This window comes from Adiantum capillus-veneris, chromosome 1 (assembly GCF_014529385.1).
Source record: "Adiantum capillus-veneris isolate H3 chromosome 1, ASM1452938v2, whole genome shotgun sequence".
NCBI classification, from domain to species: domain Eukaryota; kingdom Viridiplantae; phylum Streptophyta; class Polypodiopsida; order Polypodiales; family Pteridaceae; genus Adiantum; species Adiantum capillus-veneris.
In genome coordinates, this window is record NC_140931.1 from 12,640,437 (window position 1) to 12,658,728 (window position 18,292).

The 18,292-nt window shown below is 48.0% G+C and overlaps 1 protein-coding gene across 5 annotated transcripts in view; it reads left to right on the plus strand.

The window, feature by feature from the left end:
• LOC147464337 (uncharacterized) overlaps positions 1-18,292 on the plus strand; it is a 163,653-nt gene that overhangs the window by 68,972 nt on the left and 76,389 nt on the right. For 2 of the 5 annotated variants that reach the window (XM_086514216.1, XM_086514203.1), the window contains 4 exons: positions 3,694-3,754; positions 3,850-3,917; positions 4,036-4,102; positions 4,202-4,266. In XM_086514216.1, coding sequence (XP_086370342.1) covers positions 3,694-3,754; positions 3,850-3,917; positions 4,036-4,102; positions 4,202-4,266 — 261 coding nt within the window. The remainder of the gene's footprint in view (positions 1-3,693; positions 3,755-3,849; positions 3,918-4,035; positions 4,103-4,201; positions 4,267-18,292) is intronic. The other 3 variants (XM_086514226.1, XM_086514210.1, XM_086514230.1) reach the window with 2 other exon arrangements.

The following is an 18,292-nucleotide window of genomic DNA, read 5'->3' on the forward strand; positions in this document are numbered from 1 at the left end:
GTCCAAAGTGCCACCCACCCGCTTTCTGAGCTCTGTATCTAGCAAAATCCTCTCGAGGATGCGCTACATCGCCCTCCCACTCTGTCCGTTTGTCACAGTAAGAATCACTGGCGCATGATCTGAGAAAGAATTCCCTGCTAGAATGCAAACAGATCCTCCCATGTCACCAATGGGGCCACTCGTGTAGAAGCGAATTGTTCGAGATAGATTCTCTCCTCCTACCACGCGGTCAGAGCGAGAGAAAATTAAGTTGTCGATGGGCCGCACAGCGTTCAAACCCTGCATGCTGCCAAACATTTAAATCCTCAAGGTCATAAATAAACGCTCGCAAGCTGCCAACTCAGCCCCATGCACAGTAGCATGGCTACTCTCAATTCTATTTGAGGGGTCCTCAACATGTTGAAGTCTCCCCCGACACACCACTACTCTGCATGCGGCAAAGACTCTACAATATGTGTCCAAAACTTAGCTCGTGCACTTGCCACGTTGATCACCCTAGACAATAATATGTCAAATGATTAATGGGCCCTATTTATAGCTGTCAGACTGGGCCTCTGATTGACTATCAACTATGCAATTATCACAGTAAGACTGAGCCCGGTATTTACCACTTCCATTGCTAGTCTGACTTCTTGATTGGGGGTTGATCCCACTATCTACATTTCCTTCCCCTCTTTCTTTGAATTTTGGAATATTTCCAAAATTCTAGTTGTGATACTAAAAATGAATGATATCTCATGGAATGGACCTAAATCCACCCAATTTTCTTTGAGCTCTCTCCTCTGCAATGGATCAGAGACTCAGCTGGTGTTCCTTCTTGCCAGCTGAGGTAAGGTCTCTCAGCTCTCTGTGCTTGTGCACTGGTTTGCTTACGTGCATAATAATCCATTGGGCCCAGCCTAGCACAATAATACCTCTACCTACAATGGCCTGCTGCCATGAGTCCACAATAGTCATACATACTCTTCCGTGAATGCCTCCAAGCCCAAAAGCAGCTGACCAAAATGTCTCATAGCGGCCTCGTAGAATCTGACATTGCCGAATGTGGCTCTCACAAAGATGGTGCTCTTGAAGCATAAGAATATCAATCATACCACCCACAAGGCACCTGACGCAAGCGACCCCTTTGATGCTGAAATTGGGGTCCACCTAATCCCTACACAGTCCATGAGACAATCCTCATGGGATCAGTGAGAAAAAACCGATGCTGCAACAACAGCCAACCTCGCTATCTTCGAGACGGCTTGGATGGGGAGTAATCCGCATCCGAGTGACCCCGAGATATTCGTGATTGTAGAGATTGTCCAACCCCAGCCCAGGAAGAGTGTGTAGTCCGTCAGACTACAACTTTTGTCCTTAATTCCTCATGTACATATACATAGCAGGGTGTACTCTGCGTGTCAGCAAAAATGTGTACCACAATGTCCCTACATCCTGCTGTATCCGGATGTGTCATAGAAAACTTGGCCAATGGCCAGAGAGTCTGTATCAAATCTGTCACCCCCAAGTCTCCCGTGTGATGAGGGAACTCGAGAGCTTGAACCTGAAGCCAATCCATCAATGAATCCAAAATCTACTTAGTCTGATCCCCGCCACACAGTGGGAAGAAGAAACCAATTGCCGTGTCCAGGGCTTCTATCCCTCTAGCTGCTATAAACGGTACGTGGACTCTGGAGTCTGAAGCAAGATGCCTCGGGAGAAGAATCATCGAGGAATTGTAAGCAAAGAAGTCCCACCGGTGACGGATGTCAAAACTAGTCAGTCCTCTGTAAAAGGTGACGTCTGCAGAAATGGCCGCTCCTTTTGCGCCACGCGGATCGCGGCAAAAGCACTGCCAAGAGACCTCCTAGCTGTCGATGAAGGTCCTGTCCTCTAGGCTGGCTGTGAGATAGGAGAGGGAGAAGATGACGGAGCAAGGAGGCTAGTGGGTGGGATGGGAGGGGCGGCAGCGGGGGGGAGGCGGTGGTGATAGAGGCGGGGGGTAGGGGCGATAGGCGGAGCGGGAGGAGGGGCTGTCCGTGGTGAAGCTGAGGTGAAAGGGGTATCCATGGGCTCCTCCTGTTGTAGGGTCGAAACGGTTCCTTGTGGGAATGTTGCTGGCCTGGTGCAGGTCGACTACCAGGGGCGCCGAACTGGCGTGGCGGTCTCTGGGGACGTCGACCACAAACCTACTGCCACCCCTCCTCCGCTTGGGCACGAGTCTCGGAGGAAGAACCTGCCTAAGCTCCTTGTGTCTCTGCCTACTAGCCTTAGGAGGCAGGGTTTGTGTCATGGATCGGGCCTCCTCCATGGACATGCCTTCACAAGATAGCCAATGAAGCACTGATTCGGGAGGCCCGAATACTCCACATTCTGAAGGAGCCAACCACCACTCACCTGAGGTAGTAAAACGACCTTCAGGAGGGTGTGGGTGTCTTGAACTAGAACGCGTAGTGTAGGTATGCCTGCCGCCTTGGTAGTGACAGACGCTGCGGTGTGTGGTGTCTCCAAGACAGGTCCAATCAATCTCGGAGCCTATTGTCAGGCCAAGGAAGCAGAGTGAGATGGGTAGGTCTCCCTCCTCGACAAGAGCATCGTTAGCCGGATTGAAGCCATGGCGCTACTGTCGAAAATGAGCTCTGGTTGAACAGATGGCCAAGGGGCTCATCGCAAAGACCTTGGATGCCATCTCGGAAGTCTCAAAGTCAAATGTGATAATAGCCCCCTCTGCTAGGTCGGGTGCCGATGATCTTGCACATAACAGAGGTGGCTTGAAGGCGCGTCGCCTCTGCCTCTAAGCTCACTTGCTCTGTCGGCGAAAGAGCAAGTCGGATGGTGGGTTCCGCGGGGTCGGGCGAGGGGGCTTCAGTGGAGTCCCTCTATGGTAGAGGAGAATCCTCCATTTGTGTCTGCTGCTAGGAGTCTAGGACGACGAACGAATATGGGGCGAAGGCGAAGTTGGAAAACGAAGACCCTGCCCATAGAGAGCAGGAGCCGGGGAATGAGGAGGCGGGCTGGGGGCTGCGTGGGGGGGGAGAGGAGGTCCTTGGCGGGCTGGGGCAGCAAGGGCGTGAAGGCAGGGGGCATTGCGGGAGAGCTGGGGCAGCACGGGTAAGAGGGCAGGGGCAACGCAGGCTGAAAGGATGGGGAAGGATAGCGATGGCAGGGGATAGCGCAGGCAGCAGGGAGCGACCGTGTTGCAGGCCGGTTTTCTGCTTGTACTTTCGCAAAGTTAATTGGACTAATTTTCTACTGCCTGCCAACATCCAATTTCTAACAGAATGAAGTAAATTGAAAGCTGAATTTATTTTTACCCAGAAGTTAATTTTACAAACCCACCTGATCAAACTCCAGCTATGCGACAGCTGATAGGGGTTCATTCTATTGACAGTCTTCTGTAAACAACCTGTCAGACGCTTGTAAACAGTCTTCTTGAAATGAAGTGGCATCCATTCTACTTAATTTACTCTCCTTTGACATTGTGAGGCCTTGTCTTTGACATGTCCAAGTATGCTGCAAGTTCATCTTCCATATGCATCATCGAGCAATACATCTCTATCATTCTGAATGTAGTAGAAGAGTTTGACACATTTCACACTGAATGATACAAACCTGTTCAAAATGCTCGACAGACTCTATTCTCCTAATTCTACTTTAGCCTTCATGTTTAATTGAAACTGACTGTTTATTCGGTTAGTGGTGGTTCTTTTTCAGTAAGCATGAAGAAACAGAAGGGCGACTATTAGCAGGGAAACTTTCAACAGCTATATGTTTGGTAAACATATCTCTCTTGTGGCTGGAAAAATTGCACCTGCTTGGTATTCTAGATTGTTGCAGGCGAGGCATGGCCTGATGATGAGTTTATTGCAGATTTGTGGTGGGCTTTCTTTGGCAATTTTTCTCTTCTCAGGTGCCATTATTGATACAACAGCCCCTGGGTACTTCCTTGCCTTGAGTATTATTGTTAGGGTGTCTGCTTCATTTCAAGTATGTGTTGTCTACTCTAGCTGCCTTACGGTTTCCCATTTAGATCGCCCTTTTTATCACTTGAAGAAGTGTATTTGAATGCAGCCTGTTGACCTTGCCCAATGGTTCTGTTACCAGAAATTTGGCAATTTTACAGGTGATGATGATGTTTGTAAAGTCCTAAACTTGAAACGTTCATTAACGCTTATTTAATATGCATGATCGTTGCTCACTTTTTCTGGTACTCTTCAACCAGCTGAAAATTATGGCTCCATGCACCTTGCTGTCAGGGCTTATAGGTGTTGGTTTTGGGACTCTAAGGTTGGTATTTTCTTTCTTTTCTTTAAGCACCTGTAGCAATGAAAGGTGCACACCCTATTCATGCAGGAGACTCTTAACTTGATAGTGGTAATGCCTATTTTGAATATTCCAGCTCTACTCTGTCTCTCTTTTATCACATCAACGAACAGCCCAACCTTAGGGAAAGAGCTTATGTTACCGGATTTAATATGCACCTAAGGTGCTGCAGTCGCCCAAAATGATTCTGTCGATCCAGATAGCAAATGAATCTGATCCTAGAACTGTTGTAGTCTCACACAAAGCCAAAAAATCCCCTGATCTACTCTGTTTCTGTATGAAAAATTCACACTGTAGGTTCGCTTTTTAATTCTCAGCATTGGCCCCATAATTTATAGTCTTTTGCCTGCAGAAAGGGTGTAATTCTACATGGACAGTAATCCTACATTCTCAGCAATATATATTTTGTCTCCTTGGGTTGCTGCGCATAAATTGTCCCTCAGTCAAAGGTCCAACACAGACAGTGAATTTTGTTGAGGCAATTGTTTCTGTTGATTTTCTGAAAACATACTCATTTGGGCGACAGAAGGAGTTTCCAAGTTAGAGTGTCTGAGCCACATTAAAGAATAAGTGAATCTGCTAACCGACCCTATGAACTTAAGGAAGAATCTTCATGCTGTTCTTGAAGGTGGTATTGTCTAAAATTGTTCCCAAATGCAAATTTTCATTAAAGAGAGCTCAATTTTGAATTTCTGGATCAATTTTGTGCAATCATATAAGTCCTCGATGAGGCAGTTGAATGAGGAGGCATAGAGCACCAAACTACTATCAAAACTCCAGCATGTCTTGTGCCATCAGAACCAGCCCAAACATAGTTGTTTACCAGGCTCCTTAGCTAATATCTCTAGACAGCTTCCCCGGTAAACAATGTTTGTGTTTTGCACAGTCCTCTGCACAATGGCAGGTCCTGTAATTCCAAGGGTGGGAGGAGTCTTCCTTGGGGATCCACTAAAAACCAACAATTTTTTTAATATTTTTTTTGGGGTTATGGTTAGTATAGTATCAACAAAGAAACTCTCAAAAAACAAAAGCTTTGATACCATTTTCAGATGCCGGATGATATAAACATGACACAGAACACACTAATCCAACCATCCCTTCCTTTCCCGGTTGTGCAACTACTTAGTCCTTTGGTTCTTTGTGTAGGGAAAGTTCCTTGACCTTTAAAATTCCACATGCACACTGGCTTTGTGTGCCATGTGGACATGCTACATCCATGTCGAGAGTCAACTAGCAGTGTCGTAGAGCTTAGGGGTATGTGCCGGCAATTTTGTGTGCCAGTTCGTAGGATTTGCAAGGCCGGTCAAGTCCATTAGATTTTGTTTCCAGATTTGGAACCCTCTTGCATAGCCCAGCCAATGCGTGTCCAATCATGATAGTGCGTTAGTTCCCAGGCTCCATAGGATCTCTTGCCTTGAAGATAGGCACAATAGTGGCAATATTCCAAGTGTTCGGGAGAACCTCACACATAGTGCGGTTGAACATCACTGCTAAAAGATTTGCAAGCATATCTCTGGCATGTATAAAGTGCTCTGTCACCAGGCCATCATAGTCATATGCCCTCCCAGTCCTCATTTTGTCAATAACTTTTCTTACCATCGTGGCAGTAAAGAAAGTGCATGTTTGAGGGCATGGCTTTGGAGGATTTGGTAAAGGTGGCTGTCCCGGGACTATGCTGGATGCTTACCCCAAGTCTCAGTGGAGGTGATGGCTGGGGGTGGGAAGTGCTTATGAAAAATTCTCCATGCCTCACGTGAGTCCTGACTCAAAAATAGGTGGTACAAGTCCCGCTCTAGCTGAGCAAGGAGGCCCTCTTCCTCCGTCGCAGTAAGCGTCGGAAGGTAGTGCGTGACTGTGTAAGTGGTGACCCCCAATAGTACCTCCCTCTAAGTCCCACTCTCGTCTCTCTACACTCCTCATCATACCAACTGTTTTGGGGCATGCTCCCAGACCGTCGTCTATGCTCTGGCTGAGTGTGAGTACGCCTATGTCAATATGTGGGTGAGCTCCTCTACTGGCTGTCCTGGCTCCTCTGTGCACAATCGTCTGTAAAGCCCATGTGCACACCGTCAGTCTCCAGAGTGAAGGTGTAGTGAGTCGGTGCAGATACTCGTGCCACACAAATTGAAAAGAGATGGTCAGTGTGAGGAGCACATGGTCGCCTGCTATACCAACAGGCTTAGGGCCGACTATAAAGTCCTGAATAGAAGATATAAAGCTGGGCTGAGTCATGACATACTCAACTGTCCTGGCCCCATGTCTATGCGAATAACAAGTAAAACTATCTGCTACTGGGAATCTAGATCTATAGGACATTCAGTATAGTCAACCCATGTGCAGTGCCCATATTTGTCAAATATCTCCCATGCTTTGTGTGTTCCTCATCTTGGGAACATATAGCCAGTCCTATGTCACCGACATCTAGCTCTCTCAACATTTTGTTTGCAGTGTCATAGAATGTTGTCTGGGAGAGGCCTGCCGTCTTGGCATTGAAGTCCCCCAGAAGGATAATATCTCTTTTCTTGGAAAATTCCCACAGGTCATTATCCAAACCCGAGAATGGGGACTGTCCTCTAGATGTCACATAGAGTGAAGTACTGGGAGAAAAATAGCATATAGCAATATAGAGGTATTTGCTAGTCTTTGCACTCAGTCTCACCCATATGTATCTAGCTTCTTCATCTCTTCGAGGCCCGTTGCATCTCCTTCCTTGGAAAATTCCCTGTGTCATTATCCAAAACCGAAAAAGAGGATTGTCCTCTAAACGTCGCATAAACTAAAGTACTAGAGCAAAATAGCATATAGCAATATAGGTATTTTCCAGTCTGTGCACTTAATCTCACCCAAATGTATCTAGCTTCCTCCTCCCTTCGAAAGATGTGTAAGAGTGGCTGTAGCTCCTCCCTGAAAAAAACTCCTACACAACCCCCCCCCCCCCCCCCCCCGGTGACCCTCGACCTCTGTGCTGAGATCTAGTTGCTGTTCAGCATGTAGTCTCCCATTTGTAACCAGTCACATGTGGCAAAAGCTGTCCCGGTGCGTGATGTGTCTTTGGGTAGAAGACAACGTCTCTCCCAGTAAAGCTGTCCTCAAAGGTGTCTACATCAAGGTGAAGTGACCCATTACAATTCCAGGTTGCTATCTTTAATGTGGTCCGATAGGTCTCGCACCGTCATGCGGAGCGTCGCTCCATTATCATCACCCTCCCATCTCTGTAAAATCAATCTTTCTTTTTTCCCTTGCCGCTCTAATCTTCGGCATTACCTCCTTCGTGTTAGCAATCTGCAAGAGTGTGAGGTCGTCTCCAAGAAAATTACATGTCTTCTCAAGGGTGGGTCGTTTCTTCAAAAAGTCCTTCGCTTCCATGGAGGGGAAGTGGAGGATAAGCGCTCTTTCCTTTGAAGTTTCCCCCTTGCTTTCACTTTTCTTGTTACCCACTCTCCAAGCCCTTGTATGCATCGGCTCGGTAACCCCCATCATAAACATGAGTTCTTTGATCTCTTCGCCAATGTTATCTTGTTCTTTGAGCCCATAAATCCTCACATATAAGGCACTTATACGCCTCCTTTGCTCCTCTGCTAGTGTCAAGTTAATGGTGGTGAGTTTGGGGGTTGACTCATTGCCTTTGCTTTTGTTGGTACCTCAATCCATTTCTCGGCCCTATCTGCTTTTTTTTTTGGTTTTTGTAATTATATCCACCCAAGAGGTCGTCATTTCTTGTTTTGCTCACTCTGACTGACTTTGTATCAGATCCACCCCATTGTAACTTTCTGGTCTCATAGGTCACTTTGGCCTTTTGAAGACGTTAATATAACATTTCATTTCATTCATTTCATTCTCTCTCTCTCTCTCTCTCTCTCTCTCTCTCTCTCTCTCTCTCTCTCTCTCTCTCTCCGAGAGATCATGGACTCTCGAGATCAGAGACAGCTCGGACGTTTCTTACTAGAGATACAGAGCCATCGGGACACACTACTACAGCCACACACAGCTACACAGACAGAGGGGAGACAGTCGCAGCTCACAGGCTTCTTTCAGAGGATTGCCGCCCCTCCCTCACCAGACACTCAGAGGGGAGTGACACTCCCACAGGCGGAGGTGAGCCGAGCTAGACGACGACCACGAGTCACAGGCTACAGGGGCGCGAGCTCCCACCACCGACAGATCGAGGAGATCCGAGCCCGGGAGCGCCGTGCCACTGAGGAGCGAGTGGCTCAGATGAGGGCCGACCCGACAGCTTTCATCCGGGTAGCCTTGGCACCAGACCCGCCCATGTACCACATCTTACATCCCCCCATTAGTACAGGATGGAGCTAGATAGCTTGACGCATTCTCATGATTGTACTACCTTGAGCATATAGACATGCATATACCCCTAGAGATAGAGCTCCATCCCTCCTCAAATACTCCACTACCTACATTCAGTTCAGTTTTGTATGAGTTTTGTTTCATTTGTCTTTCCGATAGACGGATGACATACACACCATGTACATTTGATTTGTCTCATAGGCCGATTTCGGCCTGACATAGACGTTAAAAATCTTTCTTTCTTTCTTTCTTTCTTTCTCTCTCTCTCTCTCTCTCTCTCTCTCTCTCTCTCTCTCTCTCTCTCCATCCCTTTTGAAGACGTTAATATAACATTTCATTTCATTTCATTTCTCTCTCTCTCTCTCTCTCCATCCCTCCTCAGATACTCCACTACCTACATTCAGTTCAGTTTTGTATCAGTTTTGTTTCATTTGTCTTTCCGATAGACGGATGACATACACACCATGTACATTTGATTTGTCTCATAGGCTGATTTCGGCCTGACATAGACGTTGAAAATCTTTCTTTCTTTCTTTCTCTCTCTCTCTCTCTCTCTCTCTCTCTCTCTCTCTCTCTCTCAGGTTCAGTTCCAGGAACCTAGGACAAAGTTCTGGCTCTTTGATACTTTGGTTGCCTCTACTTTGTTATATGGGGTGCAGGTTTGGGGACCTTCTATAGGCCAGGATGGTTGGAGACGTATGGAGAAGCCCCTGGTATCTATGATCTCTTGGCTGATTAGAGCCAAGGTTTCCGTACCGCATGATATCATTCGAGTGGAATTAGCTGCCCCCCCTATGGAGATTGAGGCGCTTACCAGATCAGTCTCCTTTGTACAGAGTTTGTGGGATACTACCAGATACAGATATGCCAGGGTGGCTCTAGAGTCCTCCAGACAATTAGCTCTTAATGGGGATACATCATGCTGGTATGCACAGATGGCATCATGGTTTCAGACACATGGTTTCACCATGGACATGTTGCCTCCTTTTCAATACTCTCTATAGGAACCCTTGAGGTCTCTGACACGGGTAGAGATTAATAGACTCATTCGTCAGGATCTAATCCAGCTGGACATGAGGAGGACATGGATAGAGCCATTACAGGAGTTGGGCACGAAGATGGCTTTCTATAGATAGCAGCTTCTCCACCTCACGGGGGATGGGTTTGTGATTCGACCTAGCTATATGGACACGCATCTTTCGCATGGTTTGCGTTGTGCCATTGGCCAGATACGCACGTCCTCACATCAGCTCGAGATTGAGACTGACAGATTCAGAGGGACACCAATAGATAGCAGGATATGCCGCTTATGCCATCTAGAACCAGAGACAGAAGTACATTACATATGTCATTGCACAGTGTACTATGAGATACGAGGCCGTTTTCATTGTCTATTCAGAGAAGGTTTTGGGTTTTTATCTAGGGTCATGAGTTATGAGGATCAAAGATGTCTTGGGCTATATCTACTTGAGTTACACAGGCATAGAGAAACTTTACTTAGGAGAGCTGAAGAGAGACATCCCTAGAGACAGATCACAGATTTCTTTACATTAGATATTGTACATCCAGAAGAACAGACAGAGGAGCAGCTAATGGTGGAGAGGTCTACCCGCACTACTGGCATTCTCATAGACCGAGCATTGGAGCTAGGGAGATCTAGACGACCCCCATGGAGAAGAGGAGCTACACAGTTTCGAAGGAGGCTACAACAAAGGATTCAAGCCATACTCTTTCGTCGTCCAGAGTGCAGATGAAGATGGATCTCTACTCCCCTCCCATATTATCTTCACATTGTACTGCTTAGTTTAGGGTCCTGCAATATTGTAGCAGGCTACAGTGTCACTTTCACAGGACACAGTTACAGTTAGTACAGTTGGTCTGGTCTGTTCACACTGGACGGACACTCTAGGCAGTGACATGTGGCAGGGATACGGATGGTGGCCTAGTGGACATGTGGCCAGGTCACACTTAGCTGGCTGACATTTATGGGCCGTTGGTGGCTCTTTATGATTGTATCTATGAGTAGTAGCCGTTGGGTCATTATCATTATCTTATATTATCTGGTACGTAGTCGTCTCGTGGGAGTCTTACACAGAGCACTGCTTCACCATCCCGGCACATCTGAGCCTCGACACCCCATTTGTACTTGTGAGTCCTGGGCTGGAGCTGAGTGTGCTGCCACGCCAGAGTCTGTACATGGTTCTTTGAGTTAGTCGAGTCCACATGTTCTGGTCCACTGTTGTGTCTCTGTTGTTATCCATTGTTTCTGTGTTTCATTCTGTTTGAGAGATTTTCCATTTGTTTGAGTGAGATTGTCACTCACATTGCACTGAGGGGCACCCACACTGTAGAGAGCACGACACATTATCCGCGCTACAGGTGCTCTCATTTTGGCGATCACGGTGGTAGTTAATCTTCCCCAGGTAGAGGGAGGTTATCCCTTGCTGATTGGTAGGCCATGGTTGCGACATACGAAAGCACTTCACGACTGGGGAACCGACGCCATGTGGATACATACTCCTGGCTCGCCAATGCAACAAATTCGTCTCGAAGGAGGTATGGATCCGGTCGTTCAGCATAGCTCTTTGTCAGTAGAGTCCAACCCTGACTTGGAGCAGTCGGTCCCTCCTGATGGGTCCGATGAAGACTTACTGCAATGGTTAGAAGCTACCTCTTCGATGCCATGCTATGTAGTCTCTCTTCAACCTTTGCCCACAGATTCACCCTCTCCCCCTGATCCTATACCTGAAGCGAGTAATCTCAGTCAGCCAAGTGAGCTAGAACCAACTGGACCGGTCTCTGGTGCCCATCCTTCAGAGGGTCCCTTAATGGAAACCATCGGTCTGGGTGAGCCTATAATCCACCATAGAAGGGGGAAAAAGTCTCCCTTGCAAGAGTTGGCCAACACCCCAGCTGCTTCCTTAGCCTCTACCCCATGTGACTCTCCACCCATGCCGGAGCACTTTGAAGTATCTGAGGATTTACCATTTGCAGAGCTTCCATCAGGATGGTTGCAGGAAGAGTATGCTGATTTCAACATTGATCAGACGCCAGCTCATAATGTCCAGAAGCTAACAGAGGCGGCAAGGTCTTCTCTCCCTAACGCAGCCTCGCCTATTGCACGGCCTTACCCAGTCAGAGAGGTCAACCTAGGCGGCCCTGACAACCATCAGCCCATCTTGTTGGCCACTTGGTTATGGGATCACCCCGCTCTACTCGACCTGGTAATCTCTTTCGTGCGCTCTTTCAAGGATGTGTTTGCCTGGTCTTACCATGATTTGGAAGGAATCCCAGCAGAGCTAGGAGTCCACACAATTCCTCTGGTTGAGGGGGCTTAGCCGGTCAGAGGACGGGCTTACAAACTGAATTCCAAGTATGCAGAAGCAGTCAAAATCGAGTTGGAAAAAATGCAAGAAGCAGGTATTATTGTACCAGTAGAGCACTCAGAATGGTTGTCCCCTATGGTTATTGCCCCAAAGAAGCAGTCCAACAAAATTCGAGTTTGTGTCGACTACCGGGCTCTGAATAAGGTTACAATACCTGATGGATTTTCGACACCTTTCACTGAGAGAGTTCTCGAAGATGTCGCTGGCCATGTATTGTATAGTTTTATGGACGGGTTCAGCGGCTACAGTCAGTTAGGAATACATCCTGACGACCAAATCAAAACAGCTTTTGTGACTCCCTGGGGTATTTTCATCTACACTAGAATGTCTTTTGGGCTTAAAAATGCACCACCTTCTTTCAATCGCATAGTATATCTCATCTTTTGTCCTCTGCTTACTGATCACCTTCGCATATTCATGGACGACTTTTCCACCTTCTCGGGTGCTCACTGTTCGACCCCAGTAGAAAATCTAAAGGAGCATCTTGCTCAGCTCTCTGCAGTCTTCCTCAGGTGCAGAGAGGCACGGTTGAAGCTCAATCCGAACAAGTGTCATTTTTTGGTCATAGAGGGCACACTGTTGGGCCATGTGGTCTCTGCTCAAGGTTTAGCACCTGACCCAGAGAAGATAGTGGCTATCTTGAAGTTACCTCCTCCCATAAATCCCAAAGGTGTTCAGAGCTTTGTGGGCCACACCGGCTATCATCGCAGGTTTATACTTATGTATGCATAGGTGGCTCAACCGTTGACCCGGCTCACCAGTGCTGCTGTTCCCTTTCAGTGGTCAACACCTGAGGCCGAAGCATTTGCATACCTCAAAAAACGCCTCACTTAAGCGCCTATTCTAGTTGCCCCGGATTGGGCCCTACCTTTTCATGTGCATACAGACGCCCAGTCTGCTGGATGTGGGTGCTGTGCTGACTCAGCCTAGCAAAGAGTTCAACTTGGATCGCCCTGTACATTATGCAAGTCGCCTGCTCACCGAAGCAGAGCGCAACTATAGCACCACAGAGAGGGAAGGTTTGGCTATAGTGTATGCTCTACAAAAATTTCGTCACTATTTGCTAGGGGTCCACTTCACAATTATTACGGATCACCATGCCTTGCGCTATCTGCTTAATAAGCCACAGGTCGCAGGTCGAGTATGGCGATGGCTCCTCCTATTCCAAGAGTTTGATTTTGAAGTGGTACTCCGTCCTGGTAAGCATCATGTAATGGCTGACCACCTCTCTCGCATTCACACAGGTGAAGAAGCTACCGGGATTGCGGATGACTTTCCAGATAGCAGTCTTTTTAAAATCGATACAACACCGGAATGGTACGGCGAGGTCCTACAATTTCTATCTACTGGGCTGTACCCAGAGAAGGCCTCTCCACTGCAGAAGAGGAGATTGCTGTTGAAGTCTAGGCCTTTCACTTTGATTGGGGGCCAGCTCTACAAATCGGGACTAGATGGTGTTCTCAAGCGTTGTGTCTCGCCTCATGAGGTGGAGCATATTCTGGAGGATGCCCACAATGGTCCCACTGGTGGCCATTACCCTGGTCACATCACGGCCCAGAAGATTCTGCAGAGTGGTCTATGGTGGCCCTACCTTTTTAAGGATGCAATAGCATATTCTAAGGTTTGTAATGTGTGCCAGCGCTGTGGGCCGAAGCCAAGTAAGCAATCCAACCGTCCTCTGCAGGTCTCGATGGTGTGGCTACCTTTTGAGAGATGGGGCTTGGACTTTGTGGGTCCAATATATCCCCCGGCTCAACCAGGTAATCGCAAATATCTGCTAGTGGCTACTGACTATGCAACAAAGTGGGCGGAGGTTCTAGCGACAGTAGATTGCACTGGCAATACAGTAGCCAAATTTTTATATGAAAATATTTTATGCAGATTTGGATGTTCCTTAGAGATCACCAGTGATAGGGGTAGTCATTTTGTCAATGACATGATCTCAACTTTACTGGCAAATTACAAGATTTTTCATCGCAAGTCGTGCTCTTATTACCCTAGGGCCAATGGGCAGGCCGAGAGCACCAACAAGGTTCTGATCGCACTCCTGAGGAAAGCATGTCATCTCCATCCAGCATCGTGGGCTCAGGCTGTGCAAGGCACTCTTTGGGCATACCGCACATCTTTCAAAGCAACAACGAATCACACTCCTTTTCAACTCGCTTTCGGTTTGGAAGCCATAGCTCCATTTGAGTTCAACTCCGGATCCCCTAGGGTGGGCAGTCTGCGTGCAAGTTGGGGCATGGGAGCAGCTTCTATATCCCGTCTTACCTTATTGGATGGAAGCTGCCTTTTAGCTTCTCATGCTCTGCAAGCGGAGCAACTTCGTCGCAAAGCGTGGCATGATCGCCACCTCAGAAAGCCGAAAATAACGCAAGGCACATTGGTGCTACTCTATCAGGCAAAATATTTGAAAAAAGGAAAGAAGCTTGTTCCAGCTTGGCAAGGGCCCTTCGTGGTGGAAGAGATTCTGCCACAGGGGGCTGTCTAGTTAGTCACCCTGACAGGAGTTCCTTTGCCACTGGTCAACGGATCTAGGATTAAGTGCTATCACTAGTCCTAATCATATACAAAGCTAATGAGGATAGCCATCTCACCACCATATGATTATCAACTCCTAGCTCGGTATTTCTCTAGGGCTTACCATCTTCATCTCTTCTCCAACCTTCATCATGGCAGTTCTTATCTTGGAAAAATCCCCTTGTTGCACTGATGCATCATTTATTGTTCTAACTCTGTCTCGGGTACATTCTGTTCTTGTAATTTTCGAATTCAAGTCTCATTTAATAGCCATTTTGATTATGGGATAGTGTTGAAGATTAAAGCAGCTCAACTGCATCCCCCTTTTTCGTCTCTAACTTAATTTTATTCTCTATCTCTCACAGCATTTATATCTAGCTCTTTCTCTCCTCCTTGTTCCTTCCTTTTCTACCGCATTGTTCCCTTGCTCAATAAGTATCTTAGCATCTCTTAACCTGCCCCATGTTCTCTCCTCAGCTGTGTTCATTGGCTTAAATGAGTACCACATAACCTACGGTAAGCATCGGCCCAGATTCTTAATTCCCGTCGCTTTTTCCCTTATCTCACCTCATCCTAACCATTCAATTCTCCAGCCCTTTTTCCACCTATTGAACCCCTAGACCTCCCCTCTCCAGCCTCGCCCTCGCCCTTACCTATCCAGCCTTCGCCCTCGTCCCCTACCTATCGACCCCTCGCCTCAGCCCTGCAATATTCGCCCTACCCTACCCAGCACATAAAATTCGCCCCTACCCTATTTTTTTTTGGACTCGCCCCAGCTGGTAAAATTCGCCCCTACCCACTTTCTCTCAACAATTCGCCCCTGCCTATTCTCAATTCGCCCACTCTCAAAATTTGCCCCTACCTCTCAGCACCCCTCTCGCCCCTACCCTCCCACTCTCGCCCCTACCCTCTCCCAGCACCCCCTCTCGCCCCTACCCTCTAACTCTCGCCCTACCCTCTCCCACCAACCCCTCTCGCCCCTACCCTCCCACTCTCGCCCCTACCCTCTCCCACCAACCCCTCTCGCCCCTACCCTATACCCCTCGCCCCTATCCTCCCACTCTCGCCCCTACCCTCTCCCAGCACCCCCTCTCGCCCCTACCCTCTCCAGCACCCCCTCTCGCCCCTACCCTCTAACTCTCGCCCCTACCCTCTCCTAGCAACCCCTCTCGCCCCTACCCTATACCCTCGCCCCTACCATCCCACTCTCGCCCCTACCCTCTCGCCCCTACCCTCTAACTCTCGCCCCTACCCTCTCCTACCAACCCTTCTCGCCCTTACCCTCTACCCACCCAATTTCGCCCCTGCCCTAAAAACAATTTCGCCCCACCCAATTTCGCCCCTGCCCTATTTTTGTTCGAATTTGCCCCTACCCTAAGTTACTCGCCCCAGCCTAAATCGTTTTGCAGATTTTCCAACTTGGTCTGCATCTGACTGAGCCATGAAATAGATGACTTTACCTCCAGTGACCCAAGTGATGAGAGCTACAAAGCAGACTCAGCAGCAGCATGTGATGATTCAAATGTAAATTCTGAGTCAGGTGCTTCCAGTGATCAGGAGGAACATTCAAAAGTGGCTCTGAAAAAAGAAAAGCAGCAAATCATCACTGATGAAATCAAGCGGCCTGCTTCTTCAAAAAATCGCACAGCATTCTATTAAATTTTCATATGCAGCAACCTCAACCATCTCTCAGTGAGGTGCTTTCGACTGCTCAGCTACAGACTCTGGGCCTCACAGCATTGGCTGATGCAAATGTACCTAATACAGTTCCAGTAGAACTGATATATCAACTGTTGAAAGACTTTCCAAAGGTCCGGGGCCACAAGCTAACAACTACAAGGCTTGGCCATGCCATGGGTATGACCACCTTTCCAGCTGTGAAGTCTACTACTCGCACTTTCTCTTTGTTGTCCAAGGATGCGACAATTCAGGCATGTCGAGCTGTTGAGCTCGGATCACCCAAATTATGAGCGAAACAAACGGCTTCTCGCAATCTTCAGGTATTACTTTCTGGCTCGGGATGCCAACGAAGATAAGGTAAAAACAGATCTTCTTGCTATATTCTCCCACTGCGATGGGCTATACTGCTTAATCCACACTATCCCATGTGGATTCCACCAAATTCTCTTCAGCTCTTTGCAGTCTACGGCTAAAAGATTTCGGGCCGAAGTGTAGTCTGTGCAGTTAAGTTTTAAATGTTTTGCGGCATCTCTCTTGGCATGGGTCATAAACATACCTATTAACATAAATGAAGTGGATGAGGAACAGGGAACCTCGAAAGGGAAAAGGAAAACCGTGAGCATGCAAGTTGACCCCACAGTCATCAAGAAAAAGAAGATCAAGGCGAAAGTGGTGAAGGATACAGTGAAGTCTCTACTCTCCTTGCCAGTTTCTGAGAGCCAACAGACTAGGGTACATCTTCAGCGTCATACGTCTACTTCTACACCTGGTTCTGCTGTGCTGGCACCAGTGTCTACTGCCGCTCCTCAGGATAGGATGGTCACTTCACCCATACAGGATCCTCTTCCTTCTCCTCCCATCTTCACTCATACACCGGTCAACATATCTCTCGCGCCACCTACAACAACAATCTCCGAGGCATCTACTACACCAACTGTACCTACTTCTAGCTCGCCAGCTGTGCCACATGTGCGCCCTCCAGCATCACATCCATCTGAGGGATCTTCAGGTAGGACCGACTCCACTTCTTTGTTTCAGCTTTCAGAGAAGTTACTTCAGGACTCCAGAGCTGCTATTGCCACCATCGAGATAGGTGCGGAGTAGCTAGCTGCAACCCACCAGCATCACTCCGCTACATACGCAGCTATGGAGGGATCTCTGCGAGTTGCCGAGAGTGCCATCGCAGATCGAGATGCAACGATTTTTGCACTACAGCAGGCATTGAAGATAAAGTCGAGGATTATTGATGACCTAAAAGCACAGGTGGAGGGATTTCAAGAAATGCTTATGTATGATAACAGTCCTACCCAGGCTCCTGTGGGATATTGATGGACTGGGCCAGGGATACAGGTCCAGAATCCAGCAGGCTTTGCAGCGCCAGCAGGTCCCTCTCAGCCCTCTCAGCAGTTCATGGGACAGTACCCATAGCCCCAGTTCCAGTACTTCACTCAGCAGGGGTCTCAGGTCCAAATGCCACACATGCAGAGCCAGATTGTTCCTTGCTGTGACGGTGTTGCTGGTGCACACCGCCATGGGTGTGTTACTAGGCATCCGGAGTTCACTTCAGGGCAGGTGCTTCCATCCGCTGTGCAGCAGATGGCTGCTACAACCTCTACTGCTACAACCACAGGAAACCAGGTTATGCAGAGCACAGTACAGCAACCACATAGTTACACAATCGATTTGATGGCTCCTCCCGATCCAGATACTTCTGGAGCAGCAGTGGCGACGACACTTTACCTTGGGTGACAGGACTGTGCTCTTACCCCACCTTTCATTGTACATATAGTTACTTTTGCAGTTTCATTCAATTTTGACTCACCGAGACAGTGACCAGTCTTGTGGCGGGCAACCTGTAGCAGGCTACAGTGTCACTTTCACAGGACCTAGTTACAATTAGTACAGTTGGTCTGGTCTGTTCACACTGGACGGACACTCTCGGCAGTGACACGTGGCAGGGATACGGATGGTGGCCTAGTGGACATGTGGCTAGGTCACACTTAGCTGGCTGACATTTATGGGCCGTTGGTGGCTCTTTATGATTGTATCTATGAGTAGTAGCCGTTGGGTCATTATCATTATCTTATATTATCTGGTAC